Consider the following 23,140-nt stretch of genomic DNA (forward strand, 5'->3'; position numbering starts at 1 on the left):
GAGACATGTTTCGTACAGGCTGAAAAACCAGAAACCCCGGGAAGGTTATGCTTAGCTTTGGAGACCAGAAATCAAGCAAGCCATGGCTGCTGTGTCAATGGGCAGAGGACAGGGTCCCAGGATGCTGGAGGACACAGCAGCTTCTTTCCATCTGATGTGGATGCTCCAGGCAGAGGCTGTCTGGTCAGGCTGAGCTGGGCTCATGGTGGGTCCTTGGGTTGGGAATTTTCCAGAGGAGAATCGCAGCCTCCAATGTAGAGAAATGGCCTTGGGGTGCACCACGTCCCCTTGGCCAATGTGGTGGATTATGCTAGGTCCTTGGCCAATCATTGCTTGAGGAAATAGCTAAGAATTGAGAGAAAAAAATACAGTGCAGAGAGAAGTTCTTATAGCACAGGACCCCGGAGAAAAAGCTACCAAGGGAACGTTGGACATTGAGTCAAGCCAATCTGAGCTCAAGGGAGCTTGGGCATGTCAACTCCCCCCCGGGCCTCAGTTTTCTCCTCTGAAAAGTGGCAATATGACCTATGTCACTGGATTATTTGAATGATTGTACAAAAATATAGCCTGACAATGAACAGTGGTTAAATCCAGAGCAGGGCAAGGTAAGCCCATCTTGGTCTCTCCCGTGATGACTTTGGACCACGGGGCTTGGAGAGAAGTTCAAACTCAATACAGAGGGCTTTAACCCAGGATACAAGAATTATCAAGGTGACAGCAACTTGAGGTCTCCCATATATGACTGTGGGACTCAGCAACTGTGACCTCACTCTGCAAATGAAGTCCAGGCCCTACTTTTTTTGTTTCCTTCCTTGGTTGACACCCTTTAATCTACAGTCAGCAGAAGACACAAGGGACAATATATCCAACAGTATGGAGTCCATAGCATCAGAGATTGAGCCCCGATTTCCCACATCTTGCAGATAGTATATAGGACAAGCCCCATTTTATAGACGACAAGACTGAGGCTAGAGACCCATTCTATTTCATCCAGACTGATACACAGGCCAAAGAAACACATAGGAATATCATTGCAGTCTTTTTGGCTTGGCTCATTAGAAGATGAGGCATAGCTTTCCTTGGCCAGAAAAAAAAAAGAGTTTACAATTTTTCTTTCTTTCTTTCTTTTTTCTTTTCAAGGAGTTGTGACTTTTTAATAGAAGTTGGTTCGTGCATAGGCATTTTATTCTTCAATTAATTTCCATCTAAATGAGGTTTTCCCGGAGATAACTAGTGTTTTAGTTCCATTTGAGTCTAATTTGTATTACTGAAGCCTCCATTTCTGCCAATTTCAATTTGCTTGGTGATTCTAGCACTCATTACCTGGGCAGTAATGCCCCTGCTGCAGACAGCAGCACCCGGAGCTGGGAGATGGACCAATTCTCAACAGCAATTCAGGGAAAGAGGTGGTCCTTCTCTTTTCCCAATATTACTCAATAAATAGGAAATAAATTATTAAATAAGCCATGTTCTGATGGGGGTCCCCCATCATGGTATTTACAATGCAAAACAACACCCATCAAAGGAACTAAAAAAACACACACAAAAACTTTAACTCCAAAAACAACAACCACAGATACAGGAGAGATGACATTTGTGTCAGTATCATTGGCTCATTGGTGCAGAAGTGAGAAGAACGAGATTTCGATAAAGCATTGCTCAATAACATTGAATCTAGCATAAGTTTCTCAGCTGGACTCGGTTGGTCAGTGCGGGAGGAGGCATGTTTGGAGGAATCCTGTTTTTTGACTTTGTTTTACTATGAGACAAAATTTTCTGTTCAGCTAAAGGGGAAAGCGGGGCAAGACACATGCACATGAGACCATTTTGAACATTTGTGGAAAAAGAAGAGGGGAAAGAAAACAGCAGAAGAAAAGATGAAAGTCAGACTGGAGAAGGAAAACAATGTGCTTTCCTTGCCTTTGAGAGCACCCTGAATTTTGGCCTCTCCAAGCAAACCCTTTTGCAAAAGAGGATGGGTCTGAGCAAATGAAGTGATGGGGTTCTCTGAGACTGAGACCTTTGTTCTAACATCTTAATTTTATTCTGCTTCTGAAAGATCAACTGTCTTTCAAAGAAGGGAAGGAATGCAGATAGGAATATGGTCAAACCTCAATGAACCAGAATGTTACTAATTGGGGGCTTTGAGTTACTTAGCCTTGCCTAATTAACTGAAGGGAGATCAAATCTTGCTTTTCGTTTTTACTTTCATGATGGAGAACCCCCTAAAAATGTTTGAGGCTCTTTTCCTTTTCCCTCTGAGTCTCAGTGAAGCTCCCTCTGTCTTTGGTGACACTCTCAGGCCTCAGGCCAACATTTTGAATTTTTATCTCACAGATCCCTCCACTTAACAGAGGTGGGAACTTGGCCCTAGGGAAAGGGAGCAAGGTATTCAGTTTCTGTCATCCAGTGCACTTCCATAGCGGGAAGGTCAAAGGCCTGGGATGCATGGTGCTTGACCTCAAGCCACATCCCCCTCCCATTTTGGATGTTGGTTTTTGAGATAAATCCTCACGATGAGCAGCATCCTGGTGATCTGTCATATTCCTTGGAAGCAGAAGGTAATGAGGGTGAAACGGGCGTAGGAACAGCAATACCAGGAATGGGAGGTTCTGGTTAATCAAGGTTACCAGTGCCTCAATAAGCACGTTGTTTTTGGATAGAAAAAAAGGAAATGTAAAAGAAAGAAAGTAGAGAAATACTCTGAGAGAGATAGAGACAGAGAGGGAGAGAGAGAGAGAGGCAGAGATTTCCCCGAAGCAGGCATTTAAGCAGCCTTCTTGTAAACTTCCCCCAGGAAAGGGGCACTCCCTTGCTTTGGGTTAGGGCTGGATAGTCACATTGCCAGGGAAACAACCAGGGATGTTGCAAAAGTCTCACCAAACCCAAAGCTGGACCAGACAAGCTGGCAATTGCAAGCCAGTGGACAGTGACTTTGGAAAGGGCAAGAGCTGTCTCCGGCCAGCAGCCAGAAGACACTGCCAGCTGGTCAGATAAGCAGGACTGATGACCTTTGGATCCTGGGCCCTTCCAGGATGGGTTTGGAAATGACCTTCTTGGCGGGGTCCCATGGAACATCTGGCTGCTCCTTCCACCTTTTTTTTTTTCTTTTTTCCTAATTTCAGAAATAGCTTTGTGCTTTCCCCTGACGGAACAGCAAGAGATCATAGATAAAAGCTTTTGCTTTTGGCTTGGTGGTTCTCAAGCAAGATGGCTGATGCCTCTTCCCAAGGTAGCCTTCAGATCTCAGGGGACAGATAGAAATTAGGTACTGTGGAGTGGAAGCATGTGTAACACACATGAAACCAACTAGGTGTGCTCAGAGAAGCTAGGGAGTGATCCTGCTATGTGCCTTGGAGTGAGGGTGAGATCAAGGTGCACCTTCCCTCAGTCAGCTCAATTCCTGCCTCCATTCTCATGGTGTGAGCATCTTGTCAACCCCAAGTGCAATTCCAGTACTAAACCAGACATCATTTTCATCCACCATGGCCCTCAAAATACAAGGCAACTACTTCAGTAAGTACTCAACTGAAGCCTCATCACTCTGCCAGGAGATAGCACATCTGTCTCCAATCTCGTGCCTCCCTAAGGGACGTTCACAAGGGATTTCGACTTTGTGCAGCCTTGGCCCCATTTGCCAACTTTTGACTCCAACCCCCACCTAAGTTGCAACTCCACTGTGTCAATTCATCACCATAGCTCATAAGCCTCCAGGCTGTTTACATCTTTTTGATACCCCTGTGAGGTTCCTGGGGGACAGGAGGCTGGGGCACACTGGGTTAAGTGATGAATTTTGGGATGGATGTGCCTCCTTCTGAGCCAACTCCTGGGTGTTCCCGGCTTACAGCCTTCAGGGAGAAGGCCAATAGCCCACTCACCTTTGGCCTCTCAAATCCCATCCATTAAAACAGCAGAAAAAAAAAAGGAGATGCACAAAAATAATTTAGGAGATCCCCCCAACACACACACACACACACACACACACACACGCACACACACACAAAAACCTCTGTATAAATAAATAAATAATTCAATACTGCTAATGGTGAGAAAGAGAGACAGTCATCACATAAATAAATAAATAAACAGATAAATAAATAAAATAAATAAAAAGGTTTGCTAGGAGCCCCAGGCAAAATGGTCCCCTAGAGTTATCTTGATGAAGGCAGTCCAAACATGAGGCTCTGATGCCTCTCACAGCTGTCTTGCTAAGAAGGTTTTTGGTGGCTCTGGGAAGCCGTTGTCTCCATGGAGGGAGACTGAAGTCCAGTTTGGGTTCCTGGGCGGGGATTAGGGTTATTTACAGTGGCTGTACTTGCCCTCCCTGGGGCACCTGCCCCTGTCCCAGGCACCTGCCATCTGGCCTTCTGCAGTGACAGCACTGGCAGCCATTAGTCTTTGTGGACAGGGCTTAGGTCTGGGCCAGAGGCCCGGTATGGGGAGGCCGGGTCGTCCACCGCTGCCCGGGGCCCTCGCTCCTCTCTTCTGATGGAGGAAGGGCTGTCGTGGTGGTGGTTGCATGGCAGTCTCTAGCCCCATGGGTTGATAGGATGGGAAAGATTGGGTAGGGAGACGTCACTGCTTCCAAGAAAAAGGACTATTTTCCAAATGTTTTCCCTGGGGTGGGAGGGATAAAGAATGTTTGGCCCCAGCTTCCCCATAACCCAAAATATCCAAAAGCTGGGACCGGTCCTCTCTCCCTCGCTCTTTCCGTGCCCTGTCCTGCTGCTGTTGCCACCACAAACTTGAAACTCACCCACAGGCCTCCGGAAAGCCAGTCAGCTGGTGAGGGGGATGCCCAAGAGTTTATTTTGAGGATCTTATTCCTCACCTCCCTGTTCTTAGCACCTTCTGTGGATGAAGCAGCTGATGGTATTTGTGTATCGGAGATCAGCTTACCCTCTCTGCCCAGCCCCAGCCGGGGGGGGGGACTTGGGGTGAGGGCAAAAATAAAGGTGGGTCTTTCCCAAGCTGACAAGAAACCTCAGAAGCCAGCAGGAGCCCAAGACATGGCACATCCAAGCCCCTCTCCCCTGCACTCTGGATTCGGGTCTTTTCCCCCAAACCTGAGCCGCTGTGCCCCATCCTGGCAAAATTCCTGAGAGGCAAGGGGAGTGGCTTAAGCTGAAGGGTGGATGGGTAGGTGCCAGGCTGCACTGGGTGGCATCCAGGGCGTGGCAGCCTGGGCAGAGGGGAGGGGGCTGGCAGGCGCCAACCAGAGGGTAAGGCCAGACTGGCTGGCGCTGGGGCCTGGCAACTGGCCATGGCACTGGGGAATGTTCAGCAGATGGTCCCGTGGAACTAATTTGGTGCCAGCTAGTGGGGCTGAGGCATATTTGGGAAGTGGGGCTGGAGACCAACCTGTCCTGACTCTTCCACTATCTCCTTTCTCGTGGCGTTGCAGGGCCCCTGTGAATGGCCAAGAGGTGTTTTGTGTCAGCCATGCAGTGGCCTCTCCACAGCTGGGATCTGCTGGGCTCTGTCCCCTTACCATGCTGAGATATTGGGAGCAGCAGCTGACCCCTTCCTTTTTTCTATCTATCATCTTAACCAACTCCTATCTCCTGACACCTCCCACCAAGTCAAATGTCCATGTCTGGTATTCAAGGATATCCCTTCTTCTAGGACCCAAGTGTTTTCCAGCCTTTGCTCTGGCCTTTTTGAGGAAGTTAAAGGCCTGACCCCCTTATCTTGAACCTGAACTGCCACTGGTCTCCTCTTTCACCTCTCTCCGACATGGGGGTCCATCCACGTGCAGCCATGAAGTTGGACTAGGGGAGCATCCGGGGAGGTGGGGAGAATTACCACGGGCCTCCTGCGAGCAGTGGAGGAGAAGAACTGTCTCCACATTTTCCTGGCCAGGGCTCAATTTTTGAGTCACAGACCCATTGCTTCTCACAAAACCTTGAGGTTTTCTTTTCTTTTTTCTTTTTTTTGTGCCACAAGATGATGGTTCTTTCCATATGCCCAGGCCTGAGCTGGGCCCCAGGATGGCGCTGGTAGAGGCTCCTAGCAGGTTGATCTAGAGAGTGAAGCCCCCTTACCCTCTTCTCCTCTTCCCCTAGGGAAGCAGGAAGGACAAGGTATAGGAGCCCTCACTATCTGTCACCAAGGAGAAGGCGGGGAGGGCAGGTGGTTGGAGGAGGCTGGCAGCGCGAAGGGGCCCCCACGGGCAGCTGGCTCAGGGGCACTTAGCGCCTCGTGCTGGAGTAGCTGTCTGCTGAGCTGTAGCTCCGGCTCTGGCTCCGGCTCCGACTCCGGCTCCTGCTCCGGCTCCGGCTGCGGGAGCCCAGGCTAGGGCTGCGGGAGCTACAGCTGCTGCTCGTGCGGGTCCGGCTGCGGCTCCGGCTCCTGCTCCGGCTCCGACTCCGGCTCCGGGAGTAGCTGCGGCTCGCCGAGCGGCTACTGCTGCTGCTGTACCAGGAGGAGGTGCTGCTGCGGCTGCCGGATGAGGAGGGGCTGGGCCGATAGTAGGGGATGGGGCGTTTCCGGGCACTGCAGAGACCAGAGAGAGGAGAGATGAGGGCCGGTCTCTCCGTGCCTCCCCGCAGCGAGCCCCAGTCTTGTCCCAAGGGAAACCAATATCCTCCCTTTTCCCAGTCCCTTAGGAAAAAATACTCCCTTTCCACTTCTCTTGCAGTCTTGAGAGCACATCAAAGTAAAAGTCTCAGCTTAGTGCTAATATATCTTGAAAAATGATTATCTCACTTTTTTCTTCCCCTCATGAAGCAAGCCTGGAGCTCAGAGCCTCCAGCTTGCAACAGAATCTACATCTAAACTTTAATCATAGTTTTGTTTTTCTGTTTTTACTTTTACTAGAACCATCTATTTATGGCAAAAGAGGCTGATTTTCCATTTACTGTACTGTATCAAGTTTCCTTTAGAAATAAATGTATGAACCTTTGAAAAGGGTCATGTCTATTTAAAGAAAATTAAGAATAGTACAGTTGATAAACAGACAAGGCATATGTGGTCAAGACACTGGTGAATGACTAAAGATTGGGAAACACTGAATGGGTTAATCAAGATGAATTATTTGAGATTGACTAAAGAAACTAGACAGCCATTTGGAAATGCCACTCTCTATCTTAGCTTTCCTCTAAGTTGACCCCAAAGATAATAATAATACCAACAACTTCTATTTTGTGCTTATTATCCTGGCCACTTAATAGCTGTGTGACGTTGGATCAAGGGAGTGGGTTTAGAAATTATGCTAGGAATTATATTGTATTATATTAATTACATTTTTCAGACAGGGTCTCGCTCTGTCACCCAGGTTGGAGTGCAGTGGTGTGATCTCAGCTCACTGCAACCTCCACCCCGCTCAAATGACTCTCCCACCTCAGCCTCCTGAGTAGATGGGACCACAGGTGCACACCACCATGCCTGGCTAGTGTTTTGTATTTTTGGTAGAGACAGGGTCTTGCCATATTGCCTAGGCGGGTCTCAAACTCCTGAGATCCAGCAATCCGCCCGCCTTGGCCTCCCAAGGGTTTAGGAAATCTTTACAAGCTGAGGCAGGGTGCCTTGTGGGATATTTGAGAAGGGGACTCCATCACCCCAGTCTTGCTATCTGGGACACACATTCTTTTTCCTCCTCCAGGTCATCTCCAGGGAGAATCCCTGATTCCTCAGTCCAGTGTCTGGACTGAGTGGCAGATGCCTGGAAGGCCAGCAGGAAGAGCCCAAGCCAATCTTAGGGCAGCATTCAGTCATTCTCCCAGCTTTCAAGGCCTGAGAAATTTGCTTGCACTCAGACCTCTCTGCTAGAGCTTTTCTCTTCTGAGGACTTACCTGTTCCAGGAAAGGTATCCACCTATTCTGACCATTCAATCAACAATGGCACATTGTGTGGTCTGCATTTAAGTTTACAAAGCACGTTCACATCTTTTTGCCCCTTTTCATTTCATCCGCATACTTCTGGGAGTTATTTCTTCCAATATCTCATGAGTGAGAAAACTGAGGCTCAGGAAGGTAAGAGCCTTTCCTAGGTCACCTGCAAAGTGGCACATCCAAGATTCCAATCCACATCCAGTGCTCTCCGGCTTATCCACCGTGGCTCTCTCTAGGTCCCTTTGGGAACTAAGCAATCCTGTTTGTCCTCTCCACACGTGGTTCAAGGTATAATTACATATAGGTTTGAGTGTACAGGTCTGAGGGTAGAGGTCTGTCTCCACTGCTCGGGATCCACCACCAGGCCAAGGTCCTGCCCCATTGCTTTGGCCTCCGTTCCCTGGCCTGACGCCACTCTCTCCCCCAGCTCCGCCTCCCCGGCCCCAGCTCCACCTCCCCGGCCGCAGCTCCACCCTCACGCTTTGGCCACACCCCCAGGCCACACCCGATTCTTCAGGCTGGCCCCGCCCCGTTCTTGCAGGCCCTGCTGGTTGAGCTGGGAGACTCAGTCCCAAGGCTTTGAACAGACACGTAATTTCAATGATGTTGGGGTTGGGGGGACCATAAGCTCGCACAATCCTGAATCCCAGCCCCAAGGAGGCCTAGGGAGAGCCCGAGGCTCGAATGAGTAAGAATGGGAGTGGGAACGAGGGTGAAGCTGGGTCCCCCTTTCCCCCTGGCCTCACCTGGTTATCCTCCGGGCCTCCAGGTGGCTCGGGGAGTCTCTCCGGCGCTTTCTCATGGGCGAGTAGGACCGACGTCTCCGACGCGCTCGCTCGCGCTCCCGCTGCTGCGAGTCCTTCTCACTGTATTTGGGATCCCGCTCCCTGAAGGGGCGCGGGGGGTTACTGCGGAGCTGGGGCTAGGCTGGATTTTCTGCGTGAGCGCGTGGGAGAGGGACACTCCCTTTCTTTCCCACCCCACTGGGTCAGGGGATGGGGTCTGCACGTTGCCGCAAAGGAGACCGGAGGGAGGATGACGGGGCTGCGGGAAGAGTCTGCGAGGGTTGTTCGTACCGTAGGGGTGGGGGCTGGGCTTGTGCAGGGGTGTAGCATTTGCAGGTGGGCATCACAGCACGGCAGGTGCTGCAGGGGTGAGGACGTGAATGTTACGCAGGCCCTGGTGCGTGGGTAAGAACTGGGGGCTCTGAATATAGGGATGGTCGGTAGAGGCTGAGGGCTGGGGATGTGAATTCTGGGGTATGTGGGAGTGTTTGGGCTGGAGACATTAGGAAACAAGGGTATATTTGGTGCCTCGCTGCCACTCCTGATTGGACAAAGGGAACTGTAAGAATGCTGAGTCATGGTCAGACCTAACAAGAAGAAGGCCCGAGAACGGGGAGGCGGGGCCAGAGAGGAGGATCGGAGCAAAGGGGTGGGGCCTAGGACGGGCGTAGTTTGAGGGGCGGGGCCAGAGCCTCCGGGCGGGGCCGGTACCTGCTGGGGCTGTAGCGGGAGTAGCTAGGGCTGCGGCGGGACCGAGAGCTTCTGCTGGGCGGGCTCCTCTTGCCAGACTTGGAGGAATAGCTGGGAGAGCGAGAGTAGGACCTGGGGGAGAGGTAACAGCCTCTGAGGAGCCTGCTGAGTGTCCGCCTGGGTTATCCAAGACGGCTTGCGCTTTATTCAGCGGGTCCCTGGGCAGTGACCTTTTTCTTTCTGGAAGCCAGGGAGAGGAACTGGGCCCCAATCAAAGAGTGAAAGCCCCTCCCCACCCGGTGGTTAATAATAATACCAACAACTTCTATTTTGTGCCTACTATCCTGGCCACTTACTAGCTGTGTGACCTTGGCAGATGATTTCGTTTCTCTGGGCCGTTTTCTTGTCTATAAAATGCAGGTAATAATAGTCCTTACCCTAGACAATTGTAAATTGAATGAGTGAATTCGGGTAAATCACATAGCATATTGGCACCTATGCTAAGTACCAATTAGACAGGACATAGGAAATGTTAGCTATGACTATGACATATTTTATTATGTGCCAGACATTGAACCAGTGATTTGTGTGTATTAGTTAATCCTCAACACATCTTAGGGTTAGGTACTATTATCAATTTCATTTTATAGATGGGGAAACAGAGGCACAGAGGATGATGCACTTTGCTAAACACAGCTAGTAAGAGATGTGAACCCAGGTCTGTTTGCCTCTAAGCCAAATTTAATTCACGTCTGTTTGGTTTCAAAGTGCTCTTGATTTTTGTAGACTATATTGTTGTGCATCTAAATGGCTAATCCTTATGCTCCTCCCAGTCTTCTTTGCTTTCTGTTAATGCCTCCCACTTTTAGAGAAGAGGGGCAGGAATAGCTGTTCCATTCTCGGTGGCCTCGGCAGTGTCCAGCTATGGTCCCTGGAAAAACGTGCTTTTGCCAACTTGTGCTTTGGCTATGCATTGAGAGATGCAAGAAAGAGTCAAGATGAAACCTGTTTTTGGACACTTTGAAAGGATATTATCAGAATTTCCATTCACTGCACCATATAGAGTCCCTTTTCTGTGGAGCCATCTGAGTCATTTTTCATAGAATTAAAAACCTGAAATAGCTGCTCTTCTGAGCAACTGGTTCAATTCTTATCCTTTTTTTTGTTAATAATATAGTAAATGATGGAATAATTTTCCTCTTTGCTTTGTCTGCCAGGGAGCTCAGACGTCATATTTGCAGCTTACCTCCATAGCAACTGTACAGAGTAGTAGGACGTGCTTTTGGGACTGTCTCCTGACTTAATTTTATATTTCTTTCCTTAATTTTTCTTTTAGCCTGATTTGCTCTTCTATTTATGTCGCTCTATCATGTTGAATATTTTTGTCAGTTGCCTTGTCTCATTTTTTGGAATGGACCAGTCTTGAGATGACCAGCTAAATAAGCAACTGTTTTTTGATTGTATAGTTGCAAAAGAGGAACAGTCAGGCTCCTATTGGGAATTTCTTTTTGCAGAGGAAAGCTGGACTCCCTGAATTTATGGGTTGATTCGTTTGGATAGAATCTTCCGATTTCTGAGATTTCCTGTCTCATTCTGCTACACTATTATTCTACATGAGGCAATCAAGCAATTACCAACAGCTATTGAAACTGAGTAGCAGAATGCAAAAATGGCCATAATTTTTCTTCTCCCAGTGTCCACATCCCCTGCAATTTGACTTTGCAGCTCCTTTCACTGAGAGGAATACCCTTGAATCTGTACTAGTCTTGTGACTTGCTATGGCTAATAGAATAGCAGAAGGGATGCTAATCACTTCCAAGCGTAGAAGCCTTGCAGAATACTGTGCTCTCTCTTGGAATTCTGCCATCACCATGTGAACAAACCAAGACAGGCCTGCTGAAGGAGGAAAGACCTCATGGAGTAAAGATGAGTCAGCTGGGGTCTTTCAAACTCTCCAGCCCCCAGCCAACCCACCAGTCAATCAAAGGCATATAAGTGAGCCCAGTAAGATCAAAAGAACCACCCAGCTGAACCCAGCCCAATTGCTGATCCACAGGATCAGGAACTAAATCGCACTTGTTTTAAAGATGCTAAGTTTGGGGATAATTTTCTATGCAGAAGTTAATTGATACACATTAGCTCATTCTCATGCCAATAGCAGCAATAGTAACTGATATTCATTATGTTCCGTGTACTGTTCTAAGTGCCTTATAGTCCTCAGAACAATCCTTTCTGGTAAGAATTGCTATTTTTTCATATTGCAGATGGGAAAACTGAGGTTCAGAGAAATTAACTGACTTTCCCAAGGCCACCAGCTAGAAATGGGCAAAACGAGTATTCAAACCTAGGTCCGTCTGACTTCTTTCCCCCATGGGTCAAAGGACATCTGCAATTAACTAATTTCCTAAGGAGAAAGGTGCTGCAAAACAGAGGTCAAAACCACACTCACCTTTTTTCAGAAGAGGTGGATCGGCTTTGGGTGTACCTGGGGGAAGCCCTGGGATTTGGGGATCGGGATGAGTGACTGGAGGATCGGGTGCTGGCATAGGAGGAGCTGCGGGAGCACCCTTTCATGGGTGAGCTCCGGGCTGTGGATGGGACCAAACTGGACTTCTTCACTTCGGCACATTCCAGACACGGTGACTGAAATCCCCTGCAGGTGGGAAAATGTCCATGAGCACCGACTGCCCACTACTCTGGGAGCATCTTGCGTGAATACCTCCCCACATTGGCCTAGGCTGTGGTGCTCTCATGGAACCCTCTTTGCCCCTTTTCCCATCCTATTCTCTCTGGAAAGACTTCCCAGGCCACATATATTAGAGACAGAAGATACCTTAAAAGTAGGCAATTCAGGTTAGCATTTCCTCAAGTGTGAAACACATACTGCTGGGGCCACAGTGGAGTATTTTAGGATGTCATCAGGCATGGGCATGATGGTAAGTAACATCAAATTACATGGTGAGAAATTTATTCCCTGTCTAGTCTTTTTCTGTCCTTCTGATTACATTAATGAGAAAGTCCCCACTGGGTGCTAGCTGGTTTGTAACACCAAGTGTTAGCACTTTGTAATCTCTCTAAAGAGAGGAGCACACCTCAGACTCAGCCTTGGGTAGGCAACTGCAGCTAGTAGGATTAAATCCATTGTTTTAATCATATGTATTTTTATAGGTACCTTTTATTTAGGACATGTGATTCTTTTTTTGAGACAAAGTCTCACTCTGTCATCCAGGCTGTAGTGCAGTGGCGTGATCTCGGCTGACTGCAACCTCCGCCTTCTGGGGTCAAGAAATTCTCCTGCCTCAGCCTCCCGAGTAGCTGAGATTACAGGTGCGTGCTGCCACACCTAGCCAATTTTTGTATTTTTAGTAGAGATGGGGTTTCACCATGTTGGCCAGACTGGTCTCAAACTCCTGACCTCAAATGATCCACCCCCCTTGGCCTCCCAAAGTGCTGGGATTATAGACGTGAGCCCCTGTGCCCGGCCAAGGACATTTGATTCTAATTTTCTATTTCAGATAGTACTGTAATTTTCCTTTTACTTACATATTAAAAAATGAGTTTATTAAAGTAAACAGGAATATCAGTAGTACATGGATATGGTAAAAATCAAGATGACCTGTTGTTGGCTTAGGTTTGGGAAATTTTGATGTAACCCATTTTGCAGATGGAGGAATTGAGACCTCCCAAAAGACAGAGGCTTCAGGATTATCAGAAGGCTAGGGTGCTGTCTTCTGTACTCCCACCCTGCCTAGGGCCAGGCTGACCTCCGTTAGGTGCTCAGTGAAGGCATATTTATTTGGATTGGGCCAAGAATCAAGTTCAAATCATATTAATATGGTTTTCAAGGCTCACGATGGCCTGGCCCCTGCTCACCCCTCCGATCTCAGGTCTTGACTCTTTCCTCTTCTGACTGCAGCTATCATAGACTACTTATTCCTCCTGAAATATCCCTATTCTCTTCCTTATCTCCAGGCCTCAGAACATTCTGGCTATCTGCAAACCCTCTCCATTCCCTCTTCATCTGGCAACTCCTACTTATGATTCTGGCTTTAGCTTGACCTCACCCTTTCTGGAAAACCTTCCTTGACACCGTGTGTCCCCTGTCTGGGTTGGGTGACCTCCATTGTGTTACCACAGACCTTAGTTCCTATGTTTTGCCTATCCCTATATGGCTTACTTAGTCTTATACTTGTATAAGACTGTCTCTTCTTATAGGCTGTCTCTTCTGTCCCAGATATTGAGCTCCCTGGAGACAGCTCCCTGGGGACCTTTTCAATGTTCTGAGAATTTCACAATCATTTCATTCCCAACAACCTTCTGAAGCCATCATTATTTATTTATTTTTTGAGACAGTCTCACTCCGTCGCCAGGCTGGAGTGCAGTGACGTGATCTTGGCTGACTGCAACTTCCACCTCCCAGGTTCAAGCGATTCTCCTGCCTCAGCCTCCTGAGTGGCTGGGACTGCAGGTGCACAGCACCACACTCAGCTAGGTTTTGTATTTTTAGTAGAAATGGGGTTTCACCATGTTGGCCAGGATGGCTTTGATCTCTTGACCTCATGACCCGCCCGCCTCGGCCTCCCAAAGTGCTAGGATTTCAGGCGTGAGCCACTGCGCCCAGCCGCCAATGCTGTTATTACCGCCAAATTTACAGAGAAGTCTCAGAAGGGTTTGTTATTTGCTCAAAACCGCCCAGAGCCCCAGACCCTGATCTGTGCAGCTCCAGAGCCCCCACCCCTCCCACCTCACCAGCTCCCTACCTTCAGTGTCTATGGTTCCTTTGATTTAGAGCTGATGTCTCTTCCACTCAGCCCATATTTACTGAGCCCTCTCTGCTCATAAGTGGCATGACATAAATAGCCATGGGCTCAACCATCATTTATATTTCAAAGTGAAAGGCTGGGTCTAAATTACTTAATTTGGCTGTCCATGGAGATCAAGTTAAACAGGTAACTGCTAGATGTCTCTCAGGCTTTAGTTCCTGTTTGGGGAACACATTTGTATTTGAATTCTGGTGCTGCCACTTATTAACTGAGTTTCTCAACCACTCCGAGCCTCAGTTTCCCCATCAGGTAAAAAAGGGTTACAAATAGTACTATCCTATAAAGGTTTTGAGGAGCCCCAGGAAGATTATTTCTGGAAAGCATTTGGCAGCATACCTAGCATGTGATTTGGGCTCAAAGAATATGAACTGCCGTTATTATTGTTGTTGTTACTGCTATTTCAATTTTTCCTGCATAATAGCACTACAGTATATCAGTAAACATGTGTCCTCTCCTCCCTTCTGGGAACTTCACTGCCTGTTCTCGGAGACACTGACATTCGCCCTGGCCCAGCTCAGGTTCTCAGCCAAGCTTGGGTGTGAGCTGAGGCCAGGGATAACCTGGGGCGGGCAAACAGGAAGGCACTTCTGCATGTGGATGTCAAGCTGTTTTTCCAGGACTGAAGTGGGGTATGTGTTAGGGACAAAGAGTGCTCTGTCTTTGAAGAAGCTGTTAGCTGCTTCAGTGCTAAGGCGTTAGTCATCTTTTGAAAATTTTGGCTACATGGAACAAAGGCAAACTCCCACCCTCAGAAGTAGAAAAACCTCACTGTTAGCATGACAGAGGGCACCAGCAAAGCTTTTCCACCCATCCTGCACCTGTGCATCTGCCTCATTAATTATAAGCTCCTGAGAAAAAGGACCGTTCCATTTTTAAATCCCCAGCGCCAGGCTGAGTGTCTGGCAGAGAGGACTTGCCTGTTAAACAAGTTGAGGAATAAACAACAGAATGAATGGTACAGACTCAGTGATCAGTAAATTTTAGTAGCTATTATGATGACAGTACCCTCAGTGATTAGCATTTTGTTGTGATTTCTTGAGTGAGAGAGTAAGCGGATGACGAAGTAGAATTACAACTGGCTCATATGCAACTGTATGGAAGAGTTTTCTGCAGGAAAACTGCATCTAGTGAGTGTGTTAAGATGGGTAAAAAAAATGGAGAAGTCTCAATGTTCTCTGATATGTTGATAAATTATACTATGGTATATCTGTATCTATAATTAATAAACTTTATTTTTTAGAGCAGTTTTAGTTTCATAGCACAATTGAATGGAAAGCGCAGGGAGCTCCCTCATACTTCTTCCTGCTACACAGGCACAGCCTTATTCCCCACTATCAGCATCCTCCACCAACGTGGTCCATTTGCTACAATCGATGAACCTCTGTTGACATATCATTATCACCCAGAGTCTATAGTTTACATCAGAGTACCCTCTTGGTGTTATACATTCTATGGATTTGGACAAATGTATAATGACAGTCATCCACCATTGTAGTATCACACAGAGTAGTTCCATTGCCCTAAAAATCCTCTGTGCTCTGCCTATTCATCCCTCTGTCCCCTCACCCTCTGGCAACCACTTATCTTTTTACTTTCTCCATAGTTTTGCCTTTTGCAGAATGTCATACAGTTGGAGTCATGCAGTGTGTGACCTTTTCACATTGGATTCTTTCACTTAGTAATATGCATGTACGTTTCCTCCATGTCTTTTCATAGCGTGGTACCTCATATCTTCCGAGCACGGAATAGCATTCCATTGTCTGGACGTATCACAATTTATGTATTCACTCACCTACTGAAGGATATTCTGGTTGCTTCCAAGTTTTAGCAATTACAAATAAAGCTGTTGTAACATCCAAGTGCAGGTTTTTATGTAGAGATAAGTTTTCAATTCATTTGGGTAAATACTGTGATATGTTCTTAAATGACAGTGACTTACAATGAATTTAACGTTAGACTTTTTTTCTTTTTTTTTTTTTTCTTTTGAGATGGAGTTTCACTCTTGTTGCCCAGGCTGGAGTGCAATGGTACAATCTCAGCTCACTGCCACCTCTGCCTCAAGGGTTCAAGCAATTCTCCTGCCTCAGCCTCCTGAGTAGCTGGGATTACAGGCATGTGCCAACACACTCAGCTAATTCTGTATTTTTAGTAGAGACAGGATTTCTCCATGTTGGTCATGCTGGTCTCGAACTCCCGACCTCAGGTGATCCGCCTGCCTCGCCCTTCCAAAGTGCTGGGATTACAGGTGTGAGCCACCACGCCTAGCCAATGTTAGACTTCCTTCTAAGATTATTGGTAAAATTGTCATCTGTTTTTTTGCCTGCCTAGCCTCCATCTCTCCTGATACCAATAACCTGGCTTTTCCTGCAGAGGAATGTGGGAAGGTTCGACTCATTAGCCCTAGCGATGGCATGTGACACATTCTGGCCAAGAGCATAGCATCCCCTGGGACAGTGATGGGCAGATGACCTAAGCTGGGCCAAACAGAACCAATGAGCACCTGCCTTGGTGTTTCGCTGAAATGTTTGAGAAAGAAGCATTGTTCTCCTGTTGGCTGGCTAAACCGATAGAATGTTAGCTGCTTGGCATATTTGACAATGCTTTGGGAGGCTCTGCTTGAGAATAAGGCCAGTAGAACGAGGAAGCAGAATAAGAGATGTAATCAGAAAGACAGATTTCCAGCAACATATTTTTGAACCCCTGAATCCAGCTGTACCTGAAGCTAGGGCCACTAGTGTTTTTAAACAATTAAGCCAGTCTGAGTTGAGTTTTATCTCTCTTACAAATAAAATAATCTTGGGGGTGGAGTAGGGGAGGCTGGGATGAGAGCATGAGAAGGTGGAGCCAAGGTGGGAGACCCTCTACCCCCGACTCCGTGCGGTGCACTGACCTTGACTCTCTGCCCCTGCTGGTGGGGGAGAAATTCTCCAACATGGCTCCCTTGTTCTGGGGTGAGGAGGTGGTGAAGGAGTTCCCTGAATCAGAGGTGTTGCCACTGTTGATCTCCCGGCTCTTGCTCAAGCCCCCGCTGGGGCTCCCCTTCTCCTGGCCCCGAGACCTGGCTGAGCTGGTTTGCGTGGAGGGTGGCGAGGACGTGTCATTTCCTGAGTCGTACTCCTGGGAACATCCTCGCGAGGTGGTGAGCGGGCTGGCTGTTTTGGTAAAGAGGTCAGCAGCAGACCCCGACCCAGTGATCTGAAAGCAAAAAGACCCGTTGGACACTGCTGAGCGCTGGGCCCATGGGCTGTTTCTAAATAACCAAGAAATGTTTACCGTCATGATGCACTGTAACGAAAGGAAAGAGAGAGAGAGGAGAAGAAAGAAGAGACGCCAAAAAACAAAAGCACAAATTCCTGAAGGAATACCACAGAAAGGAGATTTTTTTTTACCCCCTGCTAGGATAACTGGAAAATTTAGGTATCATGCAGAGAAAAAGCATGCGATTCAGATTAAACAAAAGAAAATGGAAATTATACAAAATTTAATTTCTAATGAATTAAACAGAAGAGTCAACTCAATAGAAAGGGGGTGTAAACACCCTTAACTCAACCTAAAACAATAATAAAAAATAAAGGAAGGGAAAGGGGAAAAAGAAATGGAACTATGGGCCTGAAAAAATATATCTTGGAAATTAAAAACAAAAGCAGATAAAGCCAAAATTTTAAACTTCAACCAAATCCTCAATTAATTTAACAATTTTTTTTTTTGAAAAGAAAAAGTTGCCTGAATAGAACCCTAAACAAATATCACATGGGGAAAAGAAATGAAATAAAGATGAGAGTTTGTTTTTGTTTTTTTAAATATAAAGTCAAGGTCGCAAACTGACATTTTAGCAGTTTTCAACTAAAGGGGAAAAGAAAGGAGGGGACAAAAAAAAGGAAGTTAAATAGTCTGACCAAAAATAAACGAAAAAAAGGGTCTCTATAGATATTTGTGTGTGTCCTTTTCCCCTTGTAGAAGGTAGCTAAGGCTCTTGAGTGGCTTCTAATAAATTCTCTCATGTCTTTGCGGATTATATCCACTTACCAAGCAAGAACTCCTCCTTTAGTAGGTAGGTAAGGTGTAAGAGAAAGGGAAGAGCGGGCAACGTGAGTCCATCATTAGAGTCGCAATTGACAAGAAAAAACACACACCTTTCTGCACATCCTCAAACTTGGCCCTGAACTTTGAGTTTTGTTTTTTTAAGTGCCCTTGACAGGTGGGGGCATCAATTCTGTTTTGGTTTTGTCATAAAGGGGACCTAACCTAGCCAACCTAATCAATCCCTTAGGGCCCAAGTTGGAGCAGGAAACCCTTGTGGAATATGCCAGTGGCAGCTAGAGTATTGCATCTACTACCTAGGTGTGAATATCGAGGGGGCACGAGGGAGGGAGGATGCGCTTGCAGCAGAGGGCTTTGGAAGGGGCTTGGAGATTGGGCTTTGGGGTGACTGGGAATAAAGAGGGGCCCCCAGAACCCTGTCTAGGGCTGATTTAGGACCAATGAAGGAGTAAAGGAGGCGATGGAAAGCCAGCACTTGGAAAGGCGGGCACGCGTTTAGAAGCAGGATGGCGGGGGGTTTCTTTAAATATTCAGACCTGTTGTGGCTGGGATGACACAGTAAGTTTGATGCTGGCCTCTGCCAGCAGTACCATGCTTTGCTGCGGATGGGAGGGACCCCTGCCCTGGGCCTTCTCCAGAGATAACCATCCCTATGGGATGAGAAATCTGGGGGACCAAGAAGGCACCTCCTTAAGACTACTGCCTGTCTCAACCACTCTCTGGGTACCTGAGATCCCAGAATTCCCTGTTTAAATGACTCCTATGCCCCTTTCCAGGTCTCTGTAGACCTCATCCATGGATCCACTCTCCTGCAGGTAGACCATGCTTCAAGTGTCCACACTCCTAGGTCCAAGGGTAGCAATTTGGACAGAACTTGGATGTTCAGGCTGAGGGGTCTATATGCATGTGTGTAAGCCCCATCATGGTGTTGGATGTGCCAGATGCAGGGAGAGAAAGGGATGGTTCCAGGGCCAGATTCTCCCCCCACTGCCATGTCATATAATGGCACTCTGAAATGATCCAAGATTCTAAATTCATAACTAACTTTCAGATCATTTTGAAGGTATGTTGACCAAGATAAGAGAACATATTAAGTTTGGTGACTTATTTATAAACATTTGGACATCTAATTTATGGGTCTTCTTCTATACCTTTGCTCTGACCCCACAAATGTTAGGGCAGCTTTCACCATAAAGACCCTACTCTTTCCCCCAACTTTATCCTGTGCATCTTGGCCCTAAAGGAGGGGGGACTTCTACTTCTGGAATTTCTTAAGAACCATTTCTGCCTTCTCAGCAATTGGTCATGAGGGTGAAACACAGACACATTGGAACTGTGAGAATAGCATAACTCCAGCGCTCAGGATGTCAGCTCCTGGGGCCGGGGAGGCAGGAATTCCTTTGTAGATTCTCCCAGGAGGCTTTGCACACAGGCAAGGTGATAGTCTAGCTTTAGCAAGTTCTGTCCAGCACAGCTGCCACTTTACTTGCATGGCACCCTGGATAGCTTTGCTTTGGGAGAAGGGACCTCAAAATAAGGTTGCTCTGGTGGAGTTTTCTAGAGTGAGACTTTTAAAACAATAATGTAGAGGCCCTGTTCCCATTCAGTCCTCCTATTTATTTGTCTTCTTGTTTTGCATTTTAGATGCCACATCTTTCTCAACTCTGGAGTTCAATGGTAACACGTGTATCTCCACCACCTCTGTCAGGAAGGTATCATGCCAGGCAACTAGACCCTGAGATCTGCGATCTCTGCCTTAGGCTTGGTACAAGGTTGGGATTATGGAAACTTTGCCCCAGAGATGGTGAATGGTTGGTAGCCAGTGTATTACAAGTGAATCCCGCAAGCCCGTCTTGGAGGGAGCTAGGCTGGAAGAACTCAAGGACAGGGGCCTGTGAGTACAATAATTTTCATTATGTTGTGGTTTGCTACCTGGAGGCTGCCAGGCTGGGCCTTTCTCTCCCAAGTACTTGTTCCTAGTCTTGACTACGAATTTCATTTTTCCTGGTGCACCATGGATCCCCGTAGGCAAGGATTTCTTGAATGTGAGGCCCCTCTGGGCTAGTGGATATAGAAGGGGATCTGGCCTTGTTCATCTTCTCAACCCAACACTCTGAGCTCACAGGGATACTTTCAGAGTATCACCACCTGGCTGTGACTTATCCACATGTAACTTGTGTGGTCAGAACTGAGAAATCTACAAGGCATTATGCTTTTCCATCATCACCAGAAAACAGGGATAAAGGCACTAGTGAAATGTTCTCATTGGGTTAAATTTGGTGCCTGAAAATACCAACCTCTCCCGCATGTTTAAAAGTCCCATTTCTTTGAATGGATCTAAACTCTTTGACATGGATGACAGTGTTTTTTACACCCCAGTCCTGCCTACTTCACAAATAGCATCTCTTCCACACCATCCCACCCCGGCCCCTATAACCTAAGCTGACTGATTCAGATTCGAGTTTTCTTGGTTCTGCCATCCCATCTTGTTCTAACCCCAGGCCATTTGCACATGCCATTTCCTCTGCCTAGAATACTCCTCTCTTCCCCACTTCACATGGCTAAATTTATTCATCCTCCAGGTGTCCTATCACCTCTTCTAGAAAGCCTTCTCATCCTCCAGACCAGGATAGCACAATACAATGATAGTACTTCATTCATTCACTGAATCTTGAATTCACTCACTCATTCAAAAATGAGTGTCATTTGTTTGCCACAGCCCTGTTCCTCAGTAGAGTAGTTGCTTATCTTATTGGCCGTCTCTCTGACTGGGTTTGGAGTTTGCTGAGGGCAGGGCCATGACAGGTTCAATGTTGCACCCCAGCATTCACCAATGCCTGGCACAGAGTAGGCACTCAGTAAATTTTGCCTAATGAACAAGTTTGCTCTCTGGTCCTTTGGAAGCCTCTGTGGGCCTGCCTGACTTAATTTATTGTAGATACAACTGGGTGATCAGGCCCAGATGGGATCCAGCTGGGTGTCTGCCAGCTTTGGGAATTTGAGAAGAAACCAGCCTCCATCACACTGAGAATCGTTCTAGGAAACTTGGGGACCCTTGGCTGAAGCTTGGGGTCTCAAGACCAGCTCGGCTAGGTGTGTGAGCTCGAGAGAACCTCTAGAATCAAATATTTATTTTTATTGATATATAGTAGATGTACATATTTTTGGAATATATGTGATATTTGGATACATTCACATAATGTGTAATGATCAGATCAGGGTAATAGAGATAGATATCCATCACTTTAAACATTTATCTTTTCTTTATGCTGGGAGCATTCAAATTATTCTAAGACCGAGCACGGTGGCTTACGCCTGTAATCCCAACACTCTAGGAGGCCGAAGTGGGCGGATTACTTGAGGTCAGGAGTTCGAGACCAGGCTGGCCAACATGGCGAAACCCTGTCTCTACCAAAAACTACAAAAATTAGCCGGGTGTGGTGGCATGTGCCTGTAGTCCTAGCTACTTGGGAGGCTGAGGTGAGAGAGTTGCTTGAACCTGGGAGGTGGAGGCTACAGTGAACCAGGATCACACCACTGCACTCCAGCCTAGCCAAAAAAAAAATTACTCTCTTCTAGTTACTTTGAAATATACAATAGATTATTGTTTACTAGAGCCACTCTACTGTGCTGTTGAACAGAAGGTCTTAGAAGAAAGTTTGAGGTCCAGACCTCTGGCAGAGAGAAAGAAATCCCTCTGTTCTTTCTCTCATTCCCCCTGATACCCCTCAGACCCAGGACCCTGGGAGAAAGCACCCAGAAGCTCTGTACAGATTCTCAACAGCATAAGCTCCAGGCTTCAGGTGAGAAATTTCAGACCTGCAAAACCTTTCAGATGAAACAAGCTGTGCTGGGTCTTCTTACTTCTTATTCCACTCTCTGCTACTATGGGAGCTCAAGTTCAAAGACGGACTGAGTCCGATCATTTGCACGCAGCAAGGCTGCCGGCCTGCATAGTGACTTTGTTCCTATTAGGAAAAGGTACTCCTATAGAGAATGGTATGATGGTTACTAGAGACTGGGAAGGGTAGTGAGAAGTGGAGTATAAAGTAGGCATGGTTACTGGTTACAAAAATGCAATTAGAGAGAATAAATGAGATCTAGTATTTGGTAGCACATCAGGACGACTGTAGTTCACAATAATTCTGTCACCCAGGCTGGAGTGCAATGGCGTGATCTGGGCTCACTGCAGCCTTCACCTCCTGGGTTCAAGCGATTCTCCTGCTTCAGCCTCCCAGGTAGCTGGGATTATAGGTGCCTGCCACCACGCCCAGGTAATTTTTTTTGTACTTTTAGTAGAGACGGGGTTTTGCCATGTTGGCCAGGCTGGTCTCAAACTCCTGACCTCAGGTGATCTGTTCCGCCTCAGCCTCCCAAAGTGCTGGGATTACAGGCATGAGCCACCACACCCAGCAGAATTAGCAATAATTTATCTTATATTTTAAAATTACTAAGAGTGTAATTGGAATGTTTCTAACACAAAGAAATGATACATGCTTGAGTTGATGGATGCGCAATTACCCTGATTTGATCCTTACACAGTGTATGCCTGTATCGAAACATCACATATACCCTGTAAATATATACAACCATTATGTAGCCATAATAATTAAAATTTTTAAAGGAAAAAAAAAGGTGCTCCTTATGGGTCAAGAATTAGAAAAAGGTGCCCTTTCTGGCCAGACAGGTTAGAAAAGAGATATAGTACACGTTTTTCTGGGCTGAAGCAGTCCTGCATCCATATTCAGAGCTTAGTAAATGGAGGGCAGGGGGGTTTTGATCTGCCAGTTGCTCTCCATGCTCGTCACCCTCTCAAAGGGCACAACCGGCAGGACGTCATGTCCCTAGCGGGTATATCTGGAGTGAGTAAGTTGTCTCACTCCATCTGGCCTACTTAGAAGATTCCTCTGGTAGAGAGGAGGTGGTAACCTGAAGACATTCATTCCTGCTTCTTTTCAGCTGAACTCT

The 23,140-nt window shown here is 47.0% G+C and overlaps 1 protein-coding gene across 1 annotated transcript in view; it reads right to left on the minus strand.

Moving 5' to 3' along the window:
- Positions 1 to 3,777: 3,777 nt before the first annotated feature.
- SRRM4 (serine/arginine repetitive matrix 4) overlaps positions 3,778 to 23,140 on the minus strand; it is a 177,752-nt gene continuing 158,389 nt past the window's right edge. The window contains exons 9-13 of the mRNA XM_032168548.2: positions 17,022 to 17,326; positions 11,758 to 11,961; positions 9,330 to 9,440; positions 8,580 to 8,720; positions 3,778 to 6,495 (exon numbers count right to left, since the gene is read on the minus strand). Of these exons, the coding sequence (XP_032024439.1) occupies positions 6,192 to 6,495; positions 8,580 to 8,720; positions 9,330 to 9,440; positions 11,758 to 11,961; positions 17,022 to 17,326 (1,065 nt within the window). The 3' untranslated portion in view covers positions 3,778 to 6,191. The remainder of the gene's footprint in view (positions 6,496 to 8,579; positions 8,721 to 9,329; positions 9,441 to 11,757; positions 11,962 to 17,021; positions 17,327 to 23,140) is intronic.

Source organism: Hylobates moloch, unplaced genomic scaffold (genome assembly GCF_009828535.3).
Source record: "Hylobates moloch isolate HMO894 unplaced genomic scaffold, HMol_V3 SCAFFOLD_12, whole genome shotgun sequence".
NCBI classification, from domain to species: domain Eukaryota; kingdom Metazoa; phylum Chordata; class Mammalia; order Primates; family Hylobatidae; genus Hylobates; species Hylobates moloch.